Raw genomic sequence first — 22757 nt, 5'->3', positions numbered from 1 at the left:
AAACTGTGTTTAATTGCAACAGCTCATTTGAGTGAATATTAAGTAATCGCAATAGTTTTCCCTCTGTGGGCCAAATGCAGCTTCTGAATTTTTCTCATGTCGTGCTGTAGGCAGGAACTATTCATTGAGACAGGCGCCTGAAGGAAACATTTGCCTCCCTTACATCACGCACACAATAATCAGGTTTGGAGAGTAAAAACAAATCTATTTAAATTACTTTATTACCAATCTTATAATTATTTTATTCCCAGTGGCCTAACTTGGAATATATGGTAGAGAGTAGTGGGATGGTTTTTCCAGAGTCATGTAAGTTACTTCGGTCCTCTTTCTTTTATAAGGTTTTTGAGAGGAACACCTGTGTGAACTCAGTAAATATTGAAAAATACAAATAAATGAGCCTTATTTCTGTCATCCTGATCTGAGCTTGGCATAGACTCACAAATCTTGAATTTGAAGGGTTACCCATTCAGTGAGAAACAAGTGTTAACAGAGGGTAAAGGGTAAATAAATGTATTCCATGTTTCAAGCTCCTCAGAAGCAAGTGGGGCAGCTCCCCCAGTTGGCTGCTGGATGGAGAGTGGCCAACGAACCTTGACAAAGTCCAAGTCAGGCCTTCATCAAACAGGCAGGCGAACAAGGAATAGCCAAGAGCAAAAGCATCCCCTTCCTAAAAAGAAAAGTTAAATCAGATCCCTTCCCTTCTACGATTCTTCAAGAAGCATTACATCAGCAACAGGCTTAAACGGTAGTAAGCCCAATCGTAAGCTAATAAATATAAATATAAATGCAAATCAGAGAGTGTGTGCCTGTGAAAGAGAGGAAAGGGGCCTAGAAGAGTTTTCCCATGCCCCCCTCCAACAACCTTTGAAATGTAAATGCTCCCAGGAGTAGGCCGCCCCACCGACCGCGCTGCTAAGGCAGCGGCGGAAAGAGCAGGGCCAGGATATAGAGTAAGTGAGGCGGAGGGGGAAGGCGCCCTCGGGAAGCCTCCGGGAGGGCAAGGGGGCGCTTGGGGAGAAGTTTCTAACGTTTCCTTAAAGACCTAATTCGTCCACCTATTCTCTCCCCTTCCAGCTGTCTGGCGCTGCACGAGGACCACATCCCCTAGTCCCTCCAGTGTTCACGAACCCCGCGCGGAGCCCCCCACCCCTTCGGCGGTTTGCGGGCCTCGGGGGTGGCTCGGACCACGGAACCTGCTGCACGGCTCAGATCGCCGTCAGTAGAAACCCGCGTTCAAACACCACGAAGCGGCACGCGGCCTTCACACAAACGCGTCGCGGGAGGTCCCCCGAGTCGGGGAGACGGGTAGGACCTGTCGTCCCGCCTCCGGGCGAGCAGAGCCCCCGCCCCGTCCCGCGCCCCGCGCCCCGCCCCGCGCCCCGCCCGCGGTCATTACCTTCCCGGGTGGTGCCTGCGGGTCACTTCGCCCCGACAGCGCTCCCGGGCTGGCTCCCAGCGATGGAAAGGAGGGCTCGGAGCTCCTCCAGAGAGGCCCACGGGAGAGGCGGCAGGTCCCCCCACAAGGAGAACAAGAGGGCGAGGGCCGAGAGGGGCGGTGGAGGCCGTGGGCGCCGGGACGCAGGGCACGAGCAGGCGGGGAACCGGGAGGAGTCCCCCGCGCCCGCAGCCACCGTGGTGGACGTGGATGAGGTCCGGGGCTCCGGTGAGGAGGGCACCGAGGTGGTGGCGCTGCTGGAGAGCGAGCGGCCCGAGGAAGGTATAGCAGGTCGGAGATGCGGGAGATGGGGTGGTCTTTCCGCGTGGTACCCAAGGGACGGCAGGTCGAGGGGAACGAGTCACGGCGCTGAGAGCCTCCGAGGCCAGAGCAGATTCCCAGAAAATGAAAGGCCTGAGTTAGGACCCGCCATCCTCCTTTCCAGTGGTGGGGACCCAAATAGATCAGAAGAAATACAGATGACATCAACTAAATACCGTTGGCCTCAGAGGCTAGCCTTGGATGGCAAGTGGGAGGGAGAGTGGTCCAGGAGACCAACGAGCACTTTTGGCAAAGGACACTTGCAGGGGTTGTTGTGGCCAAGGAAGAGTATATGGGCACCTAGTCTAAGTGCAGACACTCAAGAACTGCTGGTTCTGGGCAACTGAACAGCTTAGTCTTTCCCCCGCATCCCCACCCCTCAGTCTTACCTAAAAGTATTTTAACCTTTCTTCGGGGTGATCATTTGGCAGCAGAGCCAAGTGGAGAAGAGCTAGACCTGAATTTAAACCTCAGCTAGCTAGCCATGGGATCAGAGGTGCGGCCTTCACCAGCTATGCCAGAGGGATAACACCTGTACCGACCTGGGAGGGCAGGTGTGAGGATAAAAGGGCATGTGCCACCCAAAGCACTTCGCACAGAGCTGGGAGCAAAGAACAGACCCAATTTGAACAGAATCCTTGCAAGCTAAAATAGAGGAAGATTAGACCAAAGGAAGGAATCACGGGGAAAAGATGTTTTTTTGGCTTCTGTGGGTGGAGCAACTCTTAGGTACAAATTTATCTGTTTCCAATCCTTTTTAGAGTAAATGGAAGAAAAAAATGCCTTGCACCTTTAGTATAGAATGGCAGAGGTCTAACGGAAAGTCGGTAAGGAATCGTGTGTTATTTTGCTTTCTGCGGGCTATGAAATTTTTTTTTTTAAACTCAAATTGGGAAAGAACTTTTTTTTTAAGATTTTATTTATTTATTTGACAGAGAGAGATCACAAGTAGGCAGGCAGAGAGAGAGAGGAGGAAGCAGGCTCCCTGCGGAGCAGAGAGCCCGATGCGGGGCTCGATCCCAGGACCTTGAGATCATGACCTGAGCTGAAGGCAGCGGCTTAATCCACTGAGCCACCCAGGCACCCCCGGGCTATGAAATTTTAACATCATTTCTTGGTTACCAGCAATGCAGTATCTGTGGGAACATTGAAAGGTATGATTTGACAAAGATTCCTGCAGAGTTGCGGTGCAGTTTATACGGATCATCTTAATGCTGTTTTGCCCAACTGATGCCCTTTCATCCGTCGGAAACCTCGGGTCTATAAATGTTTGTTAGGTTCAATGCTGCAGTATTGCTGAGGTGAGAGGTCTTGTAGGTATTGTGCTTCAGACCACATCGGTTGGGGTAAGCGAGGAAGGGAGCCCCACTTTAATATCTGCCAGGCACACAATCGGTGTTTTACTGAGTATTATTGTTCCCACATCGCTGATGGGGAAATTAAGTGCCTTGCCAAGGACCTACAGCTGGAAGCTAGGGAGGGGGGAGTTCCAGAGCCCGCCCCTCCTTGCATGGTGCTGCCCCTGCTTCCTCCTCTGGGTCCTAGCACGGCCACCAGCTGTGTGGCCTCAGGCAAGGAACGTCATTTGCGGACCTCCCTCAGGCTCTCCAGCTATAAAGTGACTGGAGCCCAAGACCCTAAGCAATAGACAAGAAGTCCCATCAAGGATGAGGTGGCCTTGCTGAGCCCTTGTCTGGGAAGTTTCTGTGGCTTCCAGGGGTCCTGGGAGGGAGAGGAGCAACAGCCCCTCCTCCTGCTCACCTAGCACCATGCTCCCTCAGCCAGGCTCCTTAAGACTTGGGAGAGATGGGGGCGCCTGGGTGGCTCAGTGGGTGAAGCCTCTGCCTTTGGCTCAGACCATGATCCCAGAGTCCTGGGAACGAGCCCCACATTCCAGCTCTCTGCTCAGCGGGGAGCCTGCTTCCTCCTCTCTCTGCCTACTTGTGATCTCTGTGAAATAAACAAAATCTTTAAAAAAAGAAAAAAAAAAAAAAAGACCAGGGAGAAGTGAAAAGAGTTTCACCTTACAAAATGTTGGAGCTTCTTAGACTATGGCATATCTAAGACTCTCTCTGCCTTAACATTTAATATTTCACTATTCACTTAAACCAAACAAACTGACTATTCAAGGAACCCATTCCAAGAGAACAATACTTTGTGAGTAAAGCTATAAGTTAGATTTGGGGTATTAAATATCAGTTTTTTTGTTCATATCTCTAACTCCTAAGTGAAGGCATTTTGAGGACTTTCTTCCCTTATAAAATGCTATTTTGTCCGTAGGTGTATTTATTTCTTTTTACTTGCCCAGGTCACCACTGGCAATTGAAATATGTTTATAAACTAATTAAACATGGCAATACCACCCTTATTGTCCTTAAGGAAGAATATTGTAAAAAACCAACATGATGTTGATAAAGCAGCATTTCCCAAAACAGATTGTGTGAGAAATAAATTTTATGGGACATGAATTTCCTTGGAGAAAACACTGCCTGGTCAAATGTTTGGGAAATCCTAGGTTAAACAAAGCTAATGCTTCTTTACTGCAGGGATTCTCCTGCCTTAATATGCATATGAACAGGGGAGCTCTAGAAGTAGGATGGGGAACACAGGATTTCCTAAACTTGTTTGTCCCAGGAACTCTTGTTTTGTGGAGCACCCTGAGCGATTAGTGTTTCATGAGACACACTTCAGGAACTACCATACTGCAGCATTTAGTGCTGATGTTAATTTTGGGCTGATGCTTGTGTAGCAAGTGATTGGTTTGGTGACTATTTTCCAGTCACAGAAATCAAATATTCAAGGCTACCAACTAGTTTTCCTCTTTTTTTTCCTCCATCCCTTGAAAATAGGCTTTTCACCTTCCTAATTTTTGTCAACTTTTGGTCATCCATGATGTTTTTAAACTCACAAACAGCATCCCTTTGGCCAGCTTCCCGGGACCTGGAGATTAAAATTCTTGAGGTTTCCATAACTAATACATTTTTTAAAAATATTTTATTTATTTGACAGAGAGAAATCACAACCAGGCAGAGAGGCAGGCAGAGAGAGAGGAAGAAGCAGGCTCCCCGCGGAGTAGAGAGCCCGATGCGGGGCTCGATCCCAGGACCCTGGGATCATGACCTGAGCCGAAGGCAGAAGCTTTAACCCACTGAGCCACCCAGGCGCCCCCATAACTAATACATTTAAATAATTTTTTCTATCCACATCTCCTTCATCCTTACAAGTCAACAAATACTTATCAAGCACCTATATTGGGTCAGGCATTATTCTAGGCCCTTGGGGATACAACGTAAATAACCCAGGAGGCTTGTGTTCTTGAGATTAGCTTTTCCCGAAACATTTTCCTTTATTACTCAAGCAATCTGGAGTTCTGCAGTCCAGTTTCTCATTACTTTTATTTATAGATGCTACAAGGCTGATATTAGCCCAGAGGGATGATTTTTCAAAGACTGTCTGGAGATCCACACCCTAATCCAAAGAAGAGACTCTTAAAAAAAAAAAAAAAAAGAAGAAGAAGAAGAGACTCTAATGGAGGAATTTGCGACATGAGGGGCAGGTAGTAGACGGGGATGTCATTTCTGGCAAGATGAGCCTCTGCACCCATGTGGTTTGAATCACATAAGAATCAATACCTGAGGGGCACCTGGGTGGCTCAGTGGGTTAAGCCTCTGCCTTTGGCTCAGGTCATGATCTCAGGGTCCTGGGATCTAGCCCCGAATCAGGCTCTCTGCTCAACAGGGAGCCTGCTTTCCTCTCTCTGCCTGCTGGTCTGCCTACTTGTGATCTCTCTCTGTCAAATAAATAAAATAAAATAAAATAATCAATACCTGATACACTGAAGCACACTTCAGTGATTTTGTTTTTAACCCAGGCACCCCACTTTAGTGATTTTTATGTAAATATGAAATTTCCCATTTATATCAATGCTATAAAAACCATCTCATGAGAGAGTTATGAGATAGTTATTATGAGCTAGTTAACATCCCCACCATATAGATGGGGAAACAGGTTTTGGGTGGGGTTGGTTTAAGATTTTATTTATTTATTTGAGAGACAAAGTGAGTGAGAGAGAGAGAGAGAGCACACAATCAGGGGCAGAGGGAGACGGATAAGCAGACTCCCCCCCTGAGCAGGGAGCCTGATGTAGAGCTTGATCCCAGGACCCAGGGATCATGACCTGAGCCAAAGGCAGACGTTTAACCAACTGAGCCACCCAGGCACCCCAGCGAAACAGGTTTGAAGAGGTCATGTGTCTTGCTTAAGGTCACTGGACAGAAAATGGTGGAGCCAGAACTCGACCCAGAACTTCTGCCCAGATCCTGTGCTTTTTCCAGGTACCCCAATACGGCCTTTCCAGAAATCTGTTCCACCTTCCACAGCCCCACAGAGCCCTGCCCAGACAATGTCCCATCATGCGAACTGACCACTGATATCCAGCTCCCTCTAAATTTCTAGCAAAATCTATTATACTACTCTGACCCTCCTACCAAGAACTGGACAAACAAGTACTGGTCAGTGAATATGGTAACATTCCAGTATAATTATTCTTTTCCTCTTTTTTTTTGTTTTTGTTTTTTTTTGTTTTTTGTTTTGTTTTGTTTTGTTTTAGGTACCAAGTCTTCAGGCTTAGGGGCCTGTGAATGGCTCCTTGTCCTCACATCCCTGCTCTTCATCATTGTGACCTTCCCTTTTTCGATCTGGTTCTGCATAAAGGTAAGATTCCATGGGAGCCCAGTAAGGAATTTCTTGGTGCCTCTCACTAACCCCAGGTCTAGTCCTCTGTGACTTGGTACGTGCTGTCTGCTCTGCATGGGATGGCCTCACCCCCGCTCCTCTGGGAGTTATTGGGAGGCGTTTCTGTGAAAGATTAAGCAAGAGAGAGTAAGGGTAGGCAGAGAGAGAGCCGTCAGACACCTGCGCTATGACAGGTGAAGGAAGGATGAGACAGAAAGAGCCTCAGACTGGGGTGTGGTGTTGGCCAGCCTGAGAAGGAACTCCAGAGCAAAGTCTGCTTCAAAGAGGAGTTCCATGATGGGCAGAAATGGCCTGGCCCAAGTACCCCTGCCATTGCTGTCATTGACTGGAGCTGCCGGGGAAAAACAAGTCCTTGACTGGAAGGCTACAGGTGCTCCTGGGACCGTTGCTGATGGCACTTCTCATGCATGCCCCTCCCCCTCTGCCCCCCTCCTCTTCTTCCTCTGCCCCCAGCGCCCATCCCACCCCCTAGCCGTCCTTCTTCACAGAAGGGTATTGGATTTTGTCCAATACCTTTTCTGTATCCATTGAGATAATCACGTGCTATTTGTCCTTTATTCTATTGAGATGGTGTATCACATTCATTGAATTTGATGTTAAACCAACTGTGTGTTCCTAGTTATAAATCCCACTTGGTTCTGGTGTCTAATCCTCTTTTTATGTTCCCAGATTCAGGCAGCTGGTAGTTTGTGGAGGGTTTTACATCTATATTCATAAGACATATTGGTCTGTGGTTTCCTTGTGATGTCAATCTCTTGTTTTGGCATCAGGGAAATACTGGCCTCAGAGAAGCAGTTGGATGGATTTCTCTGCTCTTCTCTTTCTGAATTTGTGAAGAACTGGTATTACTTGCTTGTTAAATGTTTGGCACAATTCACCAGTGAAACCATCTGGTCTTGGACTTTTCTCTGTGGGAAATTTCAAAACTGCTAATCAGTCTTTTACTTCTGGGTCTTTTCAGTTTGTTTTTTTCTCAGGTCAGTTTAGTACTTGCATCTATACTGGGATTTGTCCATGTCACCTAAGTTATATCTAATTTGAGGCATATAGTTGTTCATAGTATTTTCTTTTATAATCTTTTTTTTTTTCCCTTGTAAGGACAATAGTGATGTTCCTATAATTCCTTTTTTCATTCCTGATTTTGGAAATCGGAGTCTTCTTTTTTTTCTCCCTGGTCCATTTAGCTAAATATTTGTCAATTTTTTTGATCTTTTCAAAGAACCAACTTCTGGTTGATTTTTCTATTGTTCTTCTATTTTCTATTTCATTTATTTCCACTCTAATCTTCATTAATTTCTTCTTTCTGTTTGCTTTAGAGTTAGTTTGCTCTTCTATTTCCAGTGTCTTATGGTAGACAACTGGGGTTTTATTTTGAGATATTTTTTTGTCTTTTATCGTAGGCATCTACGCTATAAATTTTCCTCTTAAGCTCTGCTTTAATTGCATCCCTCATGTTTTGGTATCTAAGTTTTTGTTTTCATTCAACTCAAAATATTTTCTAATTTCTCTTTTGATTTCTTTTTTGATCCATTGGTTATTTTATTTTTTTAAGATTTTATTTATTTATTTGACAGACAGAGATCACAAGTAGGTGGAGAGGCAGGCAGAGAGAGAGAGAGGAGGAAGCAGGCTCCCCACTGAGCAGAGAGCCCAATGTAGGGCTTGATCCCTGGACCCTGGGATCATGACCTGAACAGAAGGCAAAGGCTTTAACCCACTGAGCCACCCAGGAGCCCCGATCCGTTTGTTATTTTAGAGTATGTCATTCAGTTTTTGTATATTTGTGATTTCCCCATATTTCCTTGTTAATGGTTTCCAATTTCATTCCATTGTAATCAGATAATATACTTTGCGTAATTTCAATAGCTTTAAATTTATTGAGGTTTGTTTTATGGCTAACATTTTATCTATCCTACAGATGTTTCATGTGTTCTTTTTACATTTTTTTGAAGATTTTTACTTATATATTTGAGAGAGTGAGAGTGTGAGAGAGAGGGCACCAGAGGGGGGAGAGTCAGAGGGAGAAGCAGACTCCCCACTGAGTGGGGAGCCCAATACAGGGCTCAATCCTGGTACTCTGGTCATGACCTGAGTTGAAGGTAGACGCTTAATCGATAAGCACACAGGCACCCCAATGTTTCACGTGTTCTTGAGAAGAAAGTGTATTTTGCTGTTGTTGGGTGTTGTGTGTAGGTATCTGTTAGGTCTAGTTTGTGTATAGCGTTATTCAAGTCTTATTTCCTTGTTTATCTTCTGCCTAGTTGTTCTCTCCATGATTGAAAGTGGAATATTAAATTTTCCAATTATTATTGTTGCTTGAATTGTCTATTTCTCCCTTTAGTTCTTTTGATTTTTTTTCCTTCAAAGATTTTATTTATTTATATGTCAGAGAGAGTGAGCACAAGCAGAGGCAGAGGGAGAAGCAGGCTCCCTGCTGAGCAAGGAGCCTGATGTGGGACTCGATCCCAGGATGCCAGGATCATGACCTGAGCTGAAGGCAGCCTCTCAACCAACTGAGCCACCCAGGCATCCCAGTTCTTTTGATTTTTGATTCTTGTATTTTAGATCTCTCTTTTAGTATGTATATGTTTATCATTGTTATACTTCCCTAACACACTGACACTTTTATTGTTATACAGTGTCCCTCTTTATCACCAGCACATTTTTGTGTGTTTGTTTTCAATTCCATTTTGTCTTGGGGTGCCTGGGGTGACTCAGTGGGTTAAACACTTGACCCTTGATTTTGGCTCAGGTCACGATCTCAGGGGCCTGGGATCAAGCCCAGATTGGGCTCTGTGCTCAGCAGGGAGCCTGCTTAAGGATTCTCTCTCCCTCTCCTCGGCCCCTGCCTGTGCATGCACACGTGCACACACTCTCCCTCTCTAAAATAATTAAATAAACCTTTAGGGGGGAAAAATGGTAACCCCTAAAAGTCAATTAGGTAGAGGATACAAAAGCAGAATGATGTGTAACATTTGAGCAAGGTCTCAAAGGAGTAAGTCTCTTCTGCATCTCTAGGAAGAATTTGTTTCTTCCAGTAAAAGCAGAAAAGAAACAAGTAATGCCAGCGAACCAGGAAATCAGAGATGCCCGAGGCCTGCTCTAGGAAACAAATGTAGGTAGGCATTCCTTCTCATTCATTGTTTCAACAAGAAAGGCAGGATTCAGGTACAGGACTTGTCAACCTCAGAAAGATCAACAAGCCATGTCCCAAGGGACTTTAGTGGGAGGGGGGCCGGGGGGCAGCTCTTCCCTTAGGAAGCACACTTCAAAATGTGTTACTTTTTGTCTCTTTACTGCATTTTCATATTTGACTAATTATTATTCAGTGGAGCTTTCCAAAGTGGAGGAAGGATGAAGAAGGAAAGCATGTCTACAGTCACAAATAATTCATTTGTTCATTCAACAAGAGTTCACAGGTGGGGCGCATATACAAATCAACAGACCAAATAAAGTAATGATAAGCAAGCAGTAGAACCCAGATTTTGATACTGGGCCAGAAAAAATGAAGTTTACTTTTGAAGTAGTGTGTGTTAACTTCTCTGTTTCTCTTCTAACATACAGACATTTCTACACAAAGAGAATCCCCCTTTGTGTCATTTAAAAATAGCTACACATTTTCAGGGCACACTTCATTTTTCTAGACATGATCACCCATGGCAATTGGCAAATTGAGATCTAGTTGAATCATTGTGAATCAACCTCAGAAGAAATTGCAGTTTGAAACAAGTATCACAAGAGGTATTAAAATATACTCCCTCAGGGCGCCTGGGTGGCTCAGTGGTTTAAGCCATTGCCTTCGGCTCAGGTCATGATCTCAGGGTCCTGGGATCGAGTCCCGCGTCAGGCTCTCTGCTCAGCAGGGAGCCTGCTTCCTCCTCTCTCTCTCCCTGCCTCTCTGCCTACTTGTGATCTCTGTTTGTCAAATAAATAAATAAAATCTTAAAATATATATGTGTATATATATATGTACATATATGTATATGTACATATATATATATGTATATATACATATATGTACATATATATATATACTCCCTCTTTCCATTAAATAGCAAATGTGGGATCATTATAAAAGCTAATAATGGAGAAGTTACAGCAAACTCCAAGATTAAACGCACTGTGATTTCCTTGATTTCTGTATGTTGGACATCATAGAAGCATTATTTTTTAGATCATCATGACTCTTTAATCAAAATTCTGTTCATGGGCTCAAAAATTAACAAGGCCAATATACTTGCACTGGTTTCTGAAGTTCTACCTTTACAAAGTGTACATTCTGGAAATGTAAATGCTAATAGAAATTTTTTCTTAGTTCTCAAAACTAGTTTTCTGATATCTAGGATCATTCTCATGTACCAAGGCCTTTTGAAGACTTTTTCTTTCCTGGAGTGTTTCAAAAGTATTATTTTTCCCTTTAGGTTGCACAGGAGTATGAGAGAGTATTAATATTCCGACTGGGACACCTGCTTCCTGGAAGAGCCAAAGGCCCTGGTATGAAACAGCCTTCTACCCCTGCCATAGACTTGCCAGTTGCTTCAGTCCGTGCATATTTGTGATATGGACCTCAGATTATATAAAGTAACCTGGTTCGTGATATCTGCATTGACTAATCTGTTACTGTCCCGTCACAATGGCCAAGAGAGAGAATGGGCATAGAGATTCAAGTGCCAGGGCTGGGCTGGCTGGAGTAGCAAGTAGGCCTAAGACCCATGGCTGGGCACTGGTTTGAGCAGAACATGTTTTGGTTAGAGTGCTGTGAGCTAGTTCAGAATCTGTTTGGTGGAGGGGGGGGGGGCGGTCAGAACAAACCAGAGATAGGCAAAGTCCAGCGTCTGAGTGACAAATTGGCCTTCAGTTCGTGGAATTTAGAAAACATAGACTGAGCACTTCCTGTGGTATAGACAATGTCTAACTGCCGGGAGGCGAAGATGGATACATGAGACGTGGTTTCTGATCTCTAGGACCTTAAAGTCTAGCAGAGTTGATGTCCAGAGATCCAAGCACAGACAGAAGTATAGTTAGTCCACCAAGTCTAGTAGTTGGGGTTTGCAGATCCCAGCCAGCCAGAAAGGCATGGGAAGGAGAGAAGTCCCAGGTGCATACATTAGAAAGTGTCCAAGAGCCAAGCCAGCCCTATAAAAACAAGTAGAGAATAGAGACTAGACTAGACTAGAAGACACAAATCTGAGTTTGACAATTCAGAACAAGGAGATGGATCCACACAAAAGTAGAACCAGAGCCTGTGGTCTAGGACAGGGAGCATTTGTTCTGGTTCTGGTTTTTAGCATCCTTCTTTACTGCAGCTAGAAAGGGCTAGTAGCTGGTCTGCTCCCCTGAGAGGTCCTGGGCTCCGGAGTTTGCTGGCTCTAAAGTTGTTCATAATGGTACATGCATGGATTCAAAAATAATTTTACAGAGCCCCTTAAAGGCACTAAGTCAAGCACTAAGACTAATAGATGTTTATATGACACTCTAGTTAGAGAGTTAAATCTAGTTAAGAAGACAGACATGTTACTCAAGATCTGGAGGGGTCAGCACCATTACCAAGGAGACCATACAGCCCATTTTTCTGGGGTTAATCCCTGTTTATATCTGTTATCCTAGAGTCAGTTGTAACAATGCTCTCCTTTCACCCTCGAAAAGTGTCCTAGATTGGACAAAAAATTATGTGGTAAATTTAGCAACCACAAACTCACTATAGGTGTAGAGAGGGATTACCCAATTGGTCTGTAGTTGGAGGCTAAGGAAAGCAATGCAATATGCAACCTGACCTCGAAGAGGTAAAGCCCAAACAATCTCCGTACTAACCATTCACCTGTCAATCTCCCTGCCCCTCTCTTCTAGGCCTTTTCTTCTTTTTGCCCTGCCTGGATACCTATCACAAGGTTGACCTTCGTCTCCAGACTTTGGAGATACCCTTTCATGAGGTAAGTCAAAGGATGGACTTTGCTTTCTCTCTACATTTTGTATGGCTGAGCTACCAATTCTGGTCCAAGGCAAAATGACTATTTAAGCTCAAAAGTAGAAAAGTGGATATATGGACTCTATCAAAATTAAAAACTCCTGTGTATCAAAGGACACGATCAGATGAATGAACAGGTAACCTATGGGGTGGAAGAAGATATTTGCAAATAATGCTTCTGATAAGGTTTAAGACCCAGAATATATAAAGAAATCTTACAAATCAACAAGAAAGCAAACAACTCATTTAAAAATGGGCAAAGGACTTTGTGATGGTAAATTTTATGGGTCAGCTTGACTAAGCTAAGTTCCCCTTTTATTGGAGTGTATCCTTTCAAATTTTTCTATGTATGTGGCTGTATTTATAGACAGGTATACATATACTATTTTATAACATGCCTTTTTCCACTCAACACTCTGTTGGATCATGTTTTCAAGTTATGTTTCTACCCCTTTGTCTTATTTTCTTCAAGATTTTATTTTTAAGTAATATCTAGACCCAGCGTAGGGCTTGGACTCACAACCCCAAGATCAAGAGCCTCATGCTCTTCCCACTGAGCTACTCAGGCGCCCTTTGTTTTCAATGGACACACAGCATTTCGTTGTATGGATGTGCCACAATTCACAATTCCCTATTGTGAATATTAATTTATTTTTAATTTTGATTATAATAAACAACACTATGAATGACATCCTTGCAGCTAAATCCTTAAACTATGTCCTTGTAATAAGTGTCTAAAAATGGAAATACTGAGAAGGAGCAGCTTTTGGGGCTCTGGGTGTGTAGCACCCGCCTGCCGCCTAGTATATACTCAGCAAACAACATATCAGAGCACTTGTTTCCTAGAACGTGCTTTCCTTTTAGCACTTTTTTTTTTTTTTTTTTTTGGCATCAGGTTAAAACAATTAACTGAATGCTTTCATCTAAGAAAAATTATTCCTGGGGCACCTGGGTGGCACAGTGGATTAAAGCCTCTGCTTTCGGCTCAGGTCATGATCCCGGGGTCCTGGGATCGAGCCCCACATCAGGCTCTCTGCTCAGCGGGGAAGACTCCACCCCAACACTGCTGGAACTCATACAGGAATTCAGTAAAGTGGCAAGATACAAAATCAATGCACAGAAATCAGTTGCATTTCTATACACCACCAACAAGACAGAAGAAAGAGAAATTAAGGAGTTGACCCCATTTACAATTGTACTCAAAACCATAAGATGCCCAGGAATAAATCTAACCAAAGAGGCAAAGCATCTGTACTCAGAAAACTATAGAATACACATAAAAGATATTGAGGAAGACACACAAAGAAATGGAAAAACATTCCATGCCCCTGGATGGAAGAACAAATATTATGAAAATGTCTATGCTACCTAAAGCAATCTACACATTGAATGCAATCCATATCAAAATACCATCAGCTTTTTTCACCAAGCTGGAACAAATAATCCTAAAATTAATATGGAACCAGAAAAGACTCTAAATAGCGAGGGGAATGTTGAAAAAGAAAAGCAGGGGTGCCTGGGCAGCTCAGTCGTTAAGCTTCTGCCTTTGGGCTCAGGTTATGATCCCAGAGTCCTGGGATCAAGCCCCGCACCCAGTTCTCTGCTCAGCAGGAAGCCTCCTTCTCCCTCTCCTACTCCCCATGCTTGTTTTTCTTCTATCACTCTCTCTCTCTCTCTGTCAAATAAATAAATAAAATCTTTTAAAAAAGAAAAAGAAAAGAAAAGCTGGTGGCATCAATTCTGGACTTCAAGCTCTATTACAAAGCTATAATCATCAAGACGGTATGGTACTGGCACAAAAACAGACACATAGATCAATGGGACAGAATAGAGAGCCCAGAAATGGACCCTCAACTCTACGGTCAACTCATCTTCAACAAAGCAAGAAAGAATGTCCAGTGGAAAAAAGACAGTCTCTTCAACAAATGGTGTTGGGAAAATTGGACAAACACATACAGAAGAATGAAACTGGATCATTCCTTACACCACACACAAAAATAGACTCAAAATAGGCGAAAGACCTAATGTGAGATAGGAATCTTTCAAAACCCTTAAGGAGAACACAGGCAGCAACCTCTTCGACCTCAGCCACAGCAACTTCTTAAAAATGTTGCCAAAGGCAACAGAAGCAAGGGCAAAAATGAACTATTGGGACTTCATCAAGATCAAAAGCTTTTGCACAGCAAAGGAAAAAGTCAACAAAACCAAAAGACAACCAACAGAATGGGAGAAGATATTTGCAAATGACATATCAGATAAAGATCTAGTATCCAAAATGTATAAAGAACGTATCAAACTCAACACCCAAAGAGCAAATAATCCAATCAAGAAATGGGCAGAAGACATGAACAGACATTTCTGCAAAGAAGACATCCAGATGGCCAACAGACTCATGAAAAAGTGCTCCACCATCACTCGGCATCAGAGAAATACAAGTCAAAACCACAGTGAGATATCACTTCACACCAGTCAGAATGGCTAAAATTAACAAGTCAGGAAATGACAGATGTTGGCAAGGATGCAGAGAAAGGGGAACCCTCCTACAGTGTTTGTGGGTATGCAAGCTGGTATAGCCACTCTGGAAAACAGCATGGAGTTTCCTCAAAAAGTTGAAAAAAGAGCTACCCTATAATCCAGCAATTGCACTACTGGGTATTTACCCTGAAGATACAAATGTCGTGATCCAAAAGGGCACCTGCACCCGAATGTCCACCATAGCCAAACTATGGAAAGAGCCCAGATGTCCAATGACAGATAAATGGATAAAGAAGGTGTGGTATGTGGTATGTGTGTGTGTGTGTGTGTATATATATATGTATATATATATATATATATATATATATATATATATACACAATGCAGCCATCAAAAACTGAAATCTTGCCCTTTGTAATGACATGAATGGAACTAGAGGGGATTATGCTAAGTGAAATAAGTCAATCAGTGAAAGACAATCATCATATGATTTCATTCATATGTGGAATCTGAGAAAAAAACAAAGGAGCATAGAGGAAGGATGGGAAAAATAAAACAAGATGAAACCAGAGAGGGAGACAAACCATAAGAGACTCTTAATATAGGAAACAACTGTGAGTTGCTGGAGTGGGGGGGTGGGGGTGGCTGGGTGATGGACATTGGGGAGGGTATGTGCTGTGAAGTGTGTAAGACTTCACAAGTCTTAGTGTGTAAGAAGTGTCTAAAGATTCACAGACCTATACCCCTGAAGCAAATAATACTTTATATATTAATAAAAATAAATAAATTTTAAAATTTTACAACGGGATTCCTTTAAATTGTGAGTTGTTTAGTATATGTCATAAAAACTCCATAATCTCCAAAAACACATCTATTTTGAATAAAAGGGTGGGCCAAAGACTCTTTTTTTTTCCCCCGTAATCTTACTGAGAAAATTTCCCTTGAACACATTCAGCTTCACCATCCTTACCTGGGAAAAGAGACCTAAAATAAGGCCTATTCTCCAAACTCTTTTCTTCTGCCCAGGTTGTGACCAAAGACATGTTTATCATGGAGATAGATGCCATCTGCTACTACCGAATGGAAAATGCCTCTCTCCTCCTAAGCAGCCTTGCTCACGTGCCCAGAGCAGTCCAATTTCTTGTGCAGACCACCATGAAACGTCTCCTAGCACATCGATCCCTCACTGAAATTCTTCTAGAGAGGAAGAGCATTGCCCAAGATATGAAGGTACTTCAATACATTTGTCATTGAATATGTTGAAATACCTCTTTCTCTTTTACTCATTTCTTCACTGGTCATTTATTGATGCGCATGCAATGGAAGCATCTGGCAGGCACTCACTGTTGAAGGTGCCATCCTTCAAGGAGCTGACAGCTGAGTGAGAAGTTGAAAGTCATTGCCACTGGTTCTGCCCTTCATCCCACCTGAGTGCAATTCCCCTTAGCCCCTCAGCCTCTCTTCCTGTTCATCACTCCTACAGGATGCAAGACAAGGTCCAGAGGCTGGACACCCAAGCTTGCCTTTGTTACACTGGATTATAATTTATGTTTGTCCGCATGTGTCTTCCCAGATTATGGACTCCACGATGGCAGGGTCATATTTTATCCATCTCTTTGTTCTCAGCACCCGGCACAGGGCTTGTCACACAGCAGTCAGACAATGTTCTCCGGATGAGTGAACAAAGGAGCCAGCTGTTGTAGCCCCATCCCTTGCCATCTCCCCTTACCCCCAACCATATTCTAACCCTCCAACCCCCCCCCCCCCGCCCCCACTCCCACAGCATTTCTCTGGCCTTCGGCACTTCCTGCTCCCTGGTGCCTCTGCAAGGAAAGCTTCCCTTGTCCCCACAGGCAAAATCCTATTTGTCTTTTAAGATGCCACCACTTACGTGAGGTTTTGTCAACACACCCTCTCATCACCACCCTCCAGATTAGTCGCCAGCTAGCTGTCTAGCCACAGAAATCCTCAGAAACAAGTGAGTCGGAAAAGAGTATGGGCCCCCATTAGGTCCGCCATGCCCTGCCCCGCCTTTCCAGAGCCCACAGTTCATTGTCTTCTGCCTTCTGGGACAGGGAAGTGGGGCAAACGGGTGCCACCAGCAGGAAGGAAGCACCTCTGAATGAAACCATGTGGGAGAGCCTAGACTCTGGTTCTCTAATAAGTGCATCTTAAAACAGACTTAACAAGTTCACTGTCTGTATTGGTTTCCCATTGCTTCTGTAACAAATTACCATGAATTTGGTGACTTAAAATGATGCCAGTTTAATCTCATATGGTTTTGAAGGCCAGGAGTCCAAAAGCAGTCTCACTGGAGCCAAAGTCAAGATGGCAACAGGGCTGCTTCCTTCTGGAGGTTCCAAGAGGAGAATTCATTTCCTTGCCTTTTCCAGTTTCTAGCGGCCGCCCGTTTCCCCAGCTTCCTGGCCCCTTCCTTCCCATCCCAACAAATTCTGCTTCCAGAATCACATTACCTTCTCCTCTTCCATAGTCACATCTCCTTCTGCTCCCTCTTAAAAGGACACTTGTGACTGCATTTGGGCCCCACAGGGAAGATCCTAGGTAATCTCCCCCATTTTAAGATCCTTTAACTTAATCCCATCTTCAAGGTCTCTTCTGGGGTAACATTTACAGGTTCCAGAGATTAGCTCATGGATTGGGGAGCCATTATTCAGCCTACCACACCATCTCCAATTCCCCAATATTTATTGAGCGGCACTGTGCAGTTAAGCAATTTTATTTTTTAAAGAGAGAGAGAGTGAGCATGGGGAGAGGGGCAAAGGGAGAGAGGGAGAGAGAGAGAGAGAATCTCAAGCAGGCTCCACACTCAGCACGGAGCCCAGTGTGGGGCTTGATTTCACAACCCTGAGATCACGACCTGAGCCCAAATCAAGAGACAGGTGCTTAATGACATGAGCCACCCAGGCGCCCCAAGTTAAGCAACTTTTTGCAAGACACCGTAAGGTTAAAACAAAATAGGAGATGAATGTCTCTTCAAAGGAAATGCACTTTCTCAGTTCAGAACAACGGCCATGAGGGCACAGGGGTGCTCTACTCTCCTGGAGGTTCTCGCTGACATCTCAACTCTTCCCTCCACAGGTGGCCTTGGATGCAGTGACCTGTATCTGGGGAATCAAAGTGGAGAGAACAGAAATGTGGGTAGGAAATTAAGCAAGAAAAGCAATGTGATAAAGGGAAATATTCTGGTTTTATTTTTAAATAATTTTTTAAATTATTTTCAATGAGTTTAGTACTATAGCCACATTGGCATAAATTGAGACAAAAAAATTTACCTAGTACTCACAGCCATAACACAACCTCCCTAACATTTAAGCAAGTTACTTTCATGATTTTTCTCTCCATGGGTTTAAAACAGTTTTTTTGAGATAAAACTCACATAACAGAAAACTCATCATTATAACCATTTTAAAGCAAAACGGGGTGTTTTTATTGTGTTCACTGAGTGGTGTAACCATCACGACTGTCTAATTCTAGAACATTTTCATCGCCCCCAAAAGAAAACCCACACCCATCAAGCAGGGACTCCTCATTGCTCCCCTGCCCCCCAGCCCGACGACACTAATGTGCACTCACGTGTCCTGGATGTCTCAGACAAAAGTGGTCATCTATTACATGGCCTTTTGTGTTTGGTTGCTTTCACTCAGGATGTTGTTTTCAAGGCTCATCTGTGGTGAAGCAGGAATCAGGACGTCATTCCTTTCGACGGTCAAATACTATCCGTTCATTGTGTGGGTACAGCCCATCGGGATCACCCGCTCGCTCATGATGGGCATTTGGGTTGTTTCCATGTTAGGACTATTCCGAAGAACACCGCAGCGACCGTTCATGCGCAAGCTTTTGTGGGAACATGTTTTCACATATACCTAGCAGAATTACTGGCTCGTATGGTAACTCCATGTTTAACTTTCCATGGAAGTGCCAGTTGTTTCGGAGCTGTGTCATTTTCATAGTTGCAAACAGGGTAAAAATACAATTTTGTATCTTTTATGTAATACATTAGGTATTGCTCTTACGTGGTCAGTTCTACTCTTTTCAAAAATCAATTCCTTTAGAAAATTAGATGTCTTCCCAACTTGTTAAAGCTGTTCTTCTTGTTTTTTGTTTTTTTTTAAAGATTGTATTTATTTATTTATTTGAGAGAGAGAGAGAGCGAGAGAGCGCGCAAGTGGGAGAATGGCAGAGGGAGAGGGAGAAGCAGGCTCCCTGCTTGACAGGGGGCTCCATGCCAGGATCGTGACCTGAGCCAAAGGTAGACGCTTAACCGACTGAGCCACGCAGGCACCCCATCATCGCTGTTTTTCATCGTTCAAATTTAATAGCTGGGGTTTAGATTAAACCTTAAGCGGGAAAAGTCATAATCCTCCATGAACCAAAGAACGTGTTCTACTTGCACAGACAAACCCGAGTGCTGCCACCGTAGCATCACCGACCATGAGTGTCTGCCTTTGAGCCTCTGACTTTCGAGCGGCCCTTCTCTGCCCACCATTGACCTTAGAGGCCTAGGGGCGGCCACGCTCTTCGATGGCATGTGCATCCTGAAGTGCCAGCAGAGACGCTGGCCGCCCGGCTGAAGCCCGGGCTGCTAACAGCCGTGCCACTCACACACCGGCCCGTCCTCTTTCCTTTCCAGCAAGGACGTCCGGCTGCCGGCGGGGCTCCAGCACTCCCTGGCTGTGGAGGCCGAGGCGCAGAGGCAGGCCAAAGTGCGGGTGAGCCGGCGTGGAGCGGGCAGCCTCCCACCGTGGCCAGGCGCGTGGCCTGCAGCTTCCTCACCCCCGGCTCATCCCCGAGCTCGTGCCCCCCACCCCATCCTACTAATTCCCTCAAAGCGTGTTCACAGCCACCTGACTAATGCCACACGGCCTCTTCCACGGTGCCCGCGCTCTGAAGCCTCTGGTAACAGTGAGCTTCTCTTCCTCCTCGAGTCTTGCCTTCGCTCGCTCTTCTGAAAGGCCTCTCCCATCCTCCATCCCTCTTCTCTCACGAAGGCCCCTTTCCCTGGTCATATCAGCCCCATGTCCCCTCTGTGTTAATGAGTTAATGTCAAAGACCCGCCTCCCTAGCTCAGTGAAGGCTGTGCAGGGACAACCGCGATGAGGCCCGGTTCCCTCAGTGCCGGAGCCAAGAGAAGGTGCCGCCAGGCCCAGCCTCTAAGTCAGGCCTGACCGTGGGCCGCACAGCTGTGGCCGCCAGCAGCTCCTGAGGATGGAGGTGGGGGTGGGAGGAGGGGAGTGAGGAAAGGGAAAATGAGGACGGACTGAAGGGGAGACAGATTGCTCCTAAAGAACAGAAAGCAGGTGAAGAAGAAACCCCCCACAGAAGAGCTCAGGATCCCGGGAGTGTTGAGAGGAGGAAGGGGAAGAAAGTGGTCCTCCGGGCAGAGTTGCTTCTAGATCTGAGTCTAGTCTCTTTGTCCACATTAAGGTGGCACTTGGGTGGTGAGCTTTGCGCTTTTTCCTCTGAACCTTCACTCATTCTTTTTGCCACGTCTTCACCTAGAATGCTGGCCAACTTTTTCTCAGTATGGAGAACTCCTACTCATTTTTCAAGGCTCAGAGGACATAATTAATGACTCCCCTAACACAAGACTATACTTGTCAGGGCCCTTGACAAATTCGGCCTTAAATTACAACGAAGAGTGCCACTGATTCCCCCCTAGATCAGGATCCTTGGGAGAGGAGGCCATCTGCCATGTGCTTCACCGTGCCTGGAGCCTGGCGGACGCGCTGTGCTTGTTGGCCAAGGAACACTGAAGAGAGAGGAAAACCTTGAAGCCATAAAAAGGGAAAAGATCACTCAGCTTCTCTTTGCATCTGCTCCCCAGGTGATCGCTGCGGAAGGAGAGAAGGCGGCGTCTGAGTCCCTGAGACGGGCAGCGGAGATCCTGGCGGGCACCCCGGCCGCTGTTCAGCTGCGGTACCTCCACACCCTCCAGTCCCTGTCCACGGACAAACCTTCCACGGTGGTCTTGCCTCTGCCATTTGACTTGCTCAATTTCCTGTCTTCGCCCGGCAGTAGAACTCAAGGAAGTCTCCCTTTCCCCAATCCTTCCAAACCTGTCGAGCCCCCAAATCCTAAAAAGAAAGACTCTCCCATGCTATAGGAGGAGCCAAGGGTAAGGTGCCTGGAAGGGGCCTCCCAGGTGACAGCCACATCCCTGAGGGAGGCACACTGCCCTCACTTCCCACGCTCTCTTCGGTTGCCGTACGGAACGCCCTTGGAACGCACAGTCACAGCTCAGCAATCCGAAGCAGCTGTCTGTGAGGAGACAGTGAGGTGATGCGATGACAAGTTTAGCTGGACCATTTTAATTAGAGTGATTATGGGAAAGAGCTTTAGCCAACATTCTACTTGGGAAAGAATTCTGTGTCCGTAGGTGGCTAAATTCTGACTTCCAAAGATGTAGTTCAAGTGTCTTTTTTTTGCTGAATGCCCCCGGCCCCTTTGGCAAGGTCTGTGGTGCTCCCATGGTCTTTCTACGTGTCCCTTTTATTGTGCTCATCACACGTTATCGTAACCCTGTAGTTAAGACACAGGCTTCTCGCCAGCTGTACTGTGGCTTACTCCTCTAAGGCACGTCTTGGTCATTGCCCCTCACCACCCCGCCCCCAGCCACACTCAACCTCGTATGTTCACCCTATGGTCTTCACATCCCCCTGATAGGTGCACCACACTGACACTTAAATGTTCCTGAGCAACTGAAAGAAGACAAGATGTATTGGGCTGGATATATAATTTGTATCTAATTAAAAGAATTTTAAAGGAATTCTTTTTACAGAGACTCCTTTTTAAAATAGAGAAATGAAAGGACAAAAACATTTACCTGGTACATGTTGCTTAAATCTTAAGAAGCATCACCGTAAACATGGGACTCCTATATTCTCAGTATAGTATAGCATTTACCACCTTGCTTATTTCTCAGGCAGTACTGACATTATGTGACCTATGCATGTCCAGAAGCATTCTTTGCTAGTACAGATAATCTTTAATATGAATATATTCTTGTAAGTCTTAACTCTCCACTAAGTTCTCTAACTCAATTAGAAATATGTATCTACACAAATGTAGTGATCCGAAGGGGTACGTGCACCTGAATGTTTATAGCAGCAATGTCCACCATAGCCAAACTATGGAAAGAACCTAGATGTCCATCAACAGATGAATGGATAAAGAAGATGTGATATATACATGTAAATATAAAACGCCAGCAAAAAACCTGAAATCTTGCCATTTGCAATGAAGTGGACGGAACTAGAGGGTATTATGCTAAGTGAAATAAGTCAATCAGAGAAAGATAATTATCATGATCTCTTTGATATGAGGAATTTGAGACGCAGGGTGGGGAACCCTGGGGGAAAGGGAGGGAAAAATGAAACAAGATGGGACTGGGGAGGGAGACAAACCATAAGACACTTTTTTTTTTTTAAGATTTTGTTTATTTATTTGACAGACAGAGATAACAAGTAGGCAGAGAGGCAGGCAGAGAGAGAGAGGAGGAAGCAGGCTCCCTGCTAAGCAGAGAGCCCGATGCGGGGCTCGAACCCAGGAGCCTGGGATCATGACCGGAGCCAAAGGCAGAGGCTTTAACACACTGAGCCACCCAGGCGCCCCCCATAAGAGACTCTTAATCTCAGGAAACAAACTGAGGGTTGCAGAGGGATGGGGTGGCTGGGTGATGGACATTGGGGAGGGTATGTGCTATGGTGAGTGCTGTGAATTGTGTGAAATTGAATATTCACAGACCTATACCCCTGAAACAAATAATACATTATAGGTCAATCAAAA

General features: G+C 45.0%; 1 protein-coding gene across 1 annotated transcript; it reads left to right on the top strand.

Moving 5' to 3' along the window:
* Positions 1–1432: 1432 nt before the first annotated feature.
* NPHS2 (NPHS2 stomatin family member, podocin) lies at positions 1433–21738 on the top strand. Its single transcript, XM_045982999.1, has 8 exons — positions 1433–1717; positions 6366–6469; positions 10933–11005; positions 12359–12441; positions 15978–16181; positions 18051–18106; positions 19603–19681; positions 20797–21738. The coding sequence occupies exons 1-8, from the start codon at positions 1459–1461 to the stop codon at positions 21073–21075; spliced, it is 1137 nt and encodes a 378-aa protein (XP_045838955.1). The 5' UTR covers positions 1433–1458; the 3' UTR covers positions 21076–21738.
* The last annotated feature ends 1019 nt before the right edge of the window (positions 21739–22757 follow it).

This window comes from Meles meles, chromosome 17 (genome assembly GCF_922984935.1).
Source record: "Meles meles chromosome 17, mMelMel3.1 paternal haplotype, whole genome shotgun sequence".
NCBI classification, from domain to species: Eukaryota; Metazoa; Chordata; class Mammalia; order Carnivora; family Mustelidae; genus Meles; species Meles meles.
The sequence above is the reverse complement of the archived record's forward strand: the minus strand, read 5'-3'. Positions and strand labels throughout refer to the sequence as shown.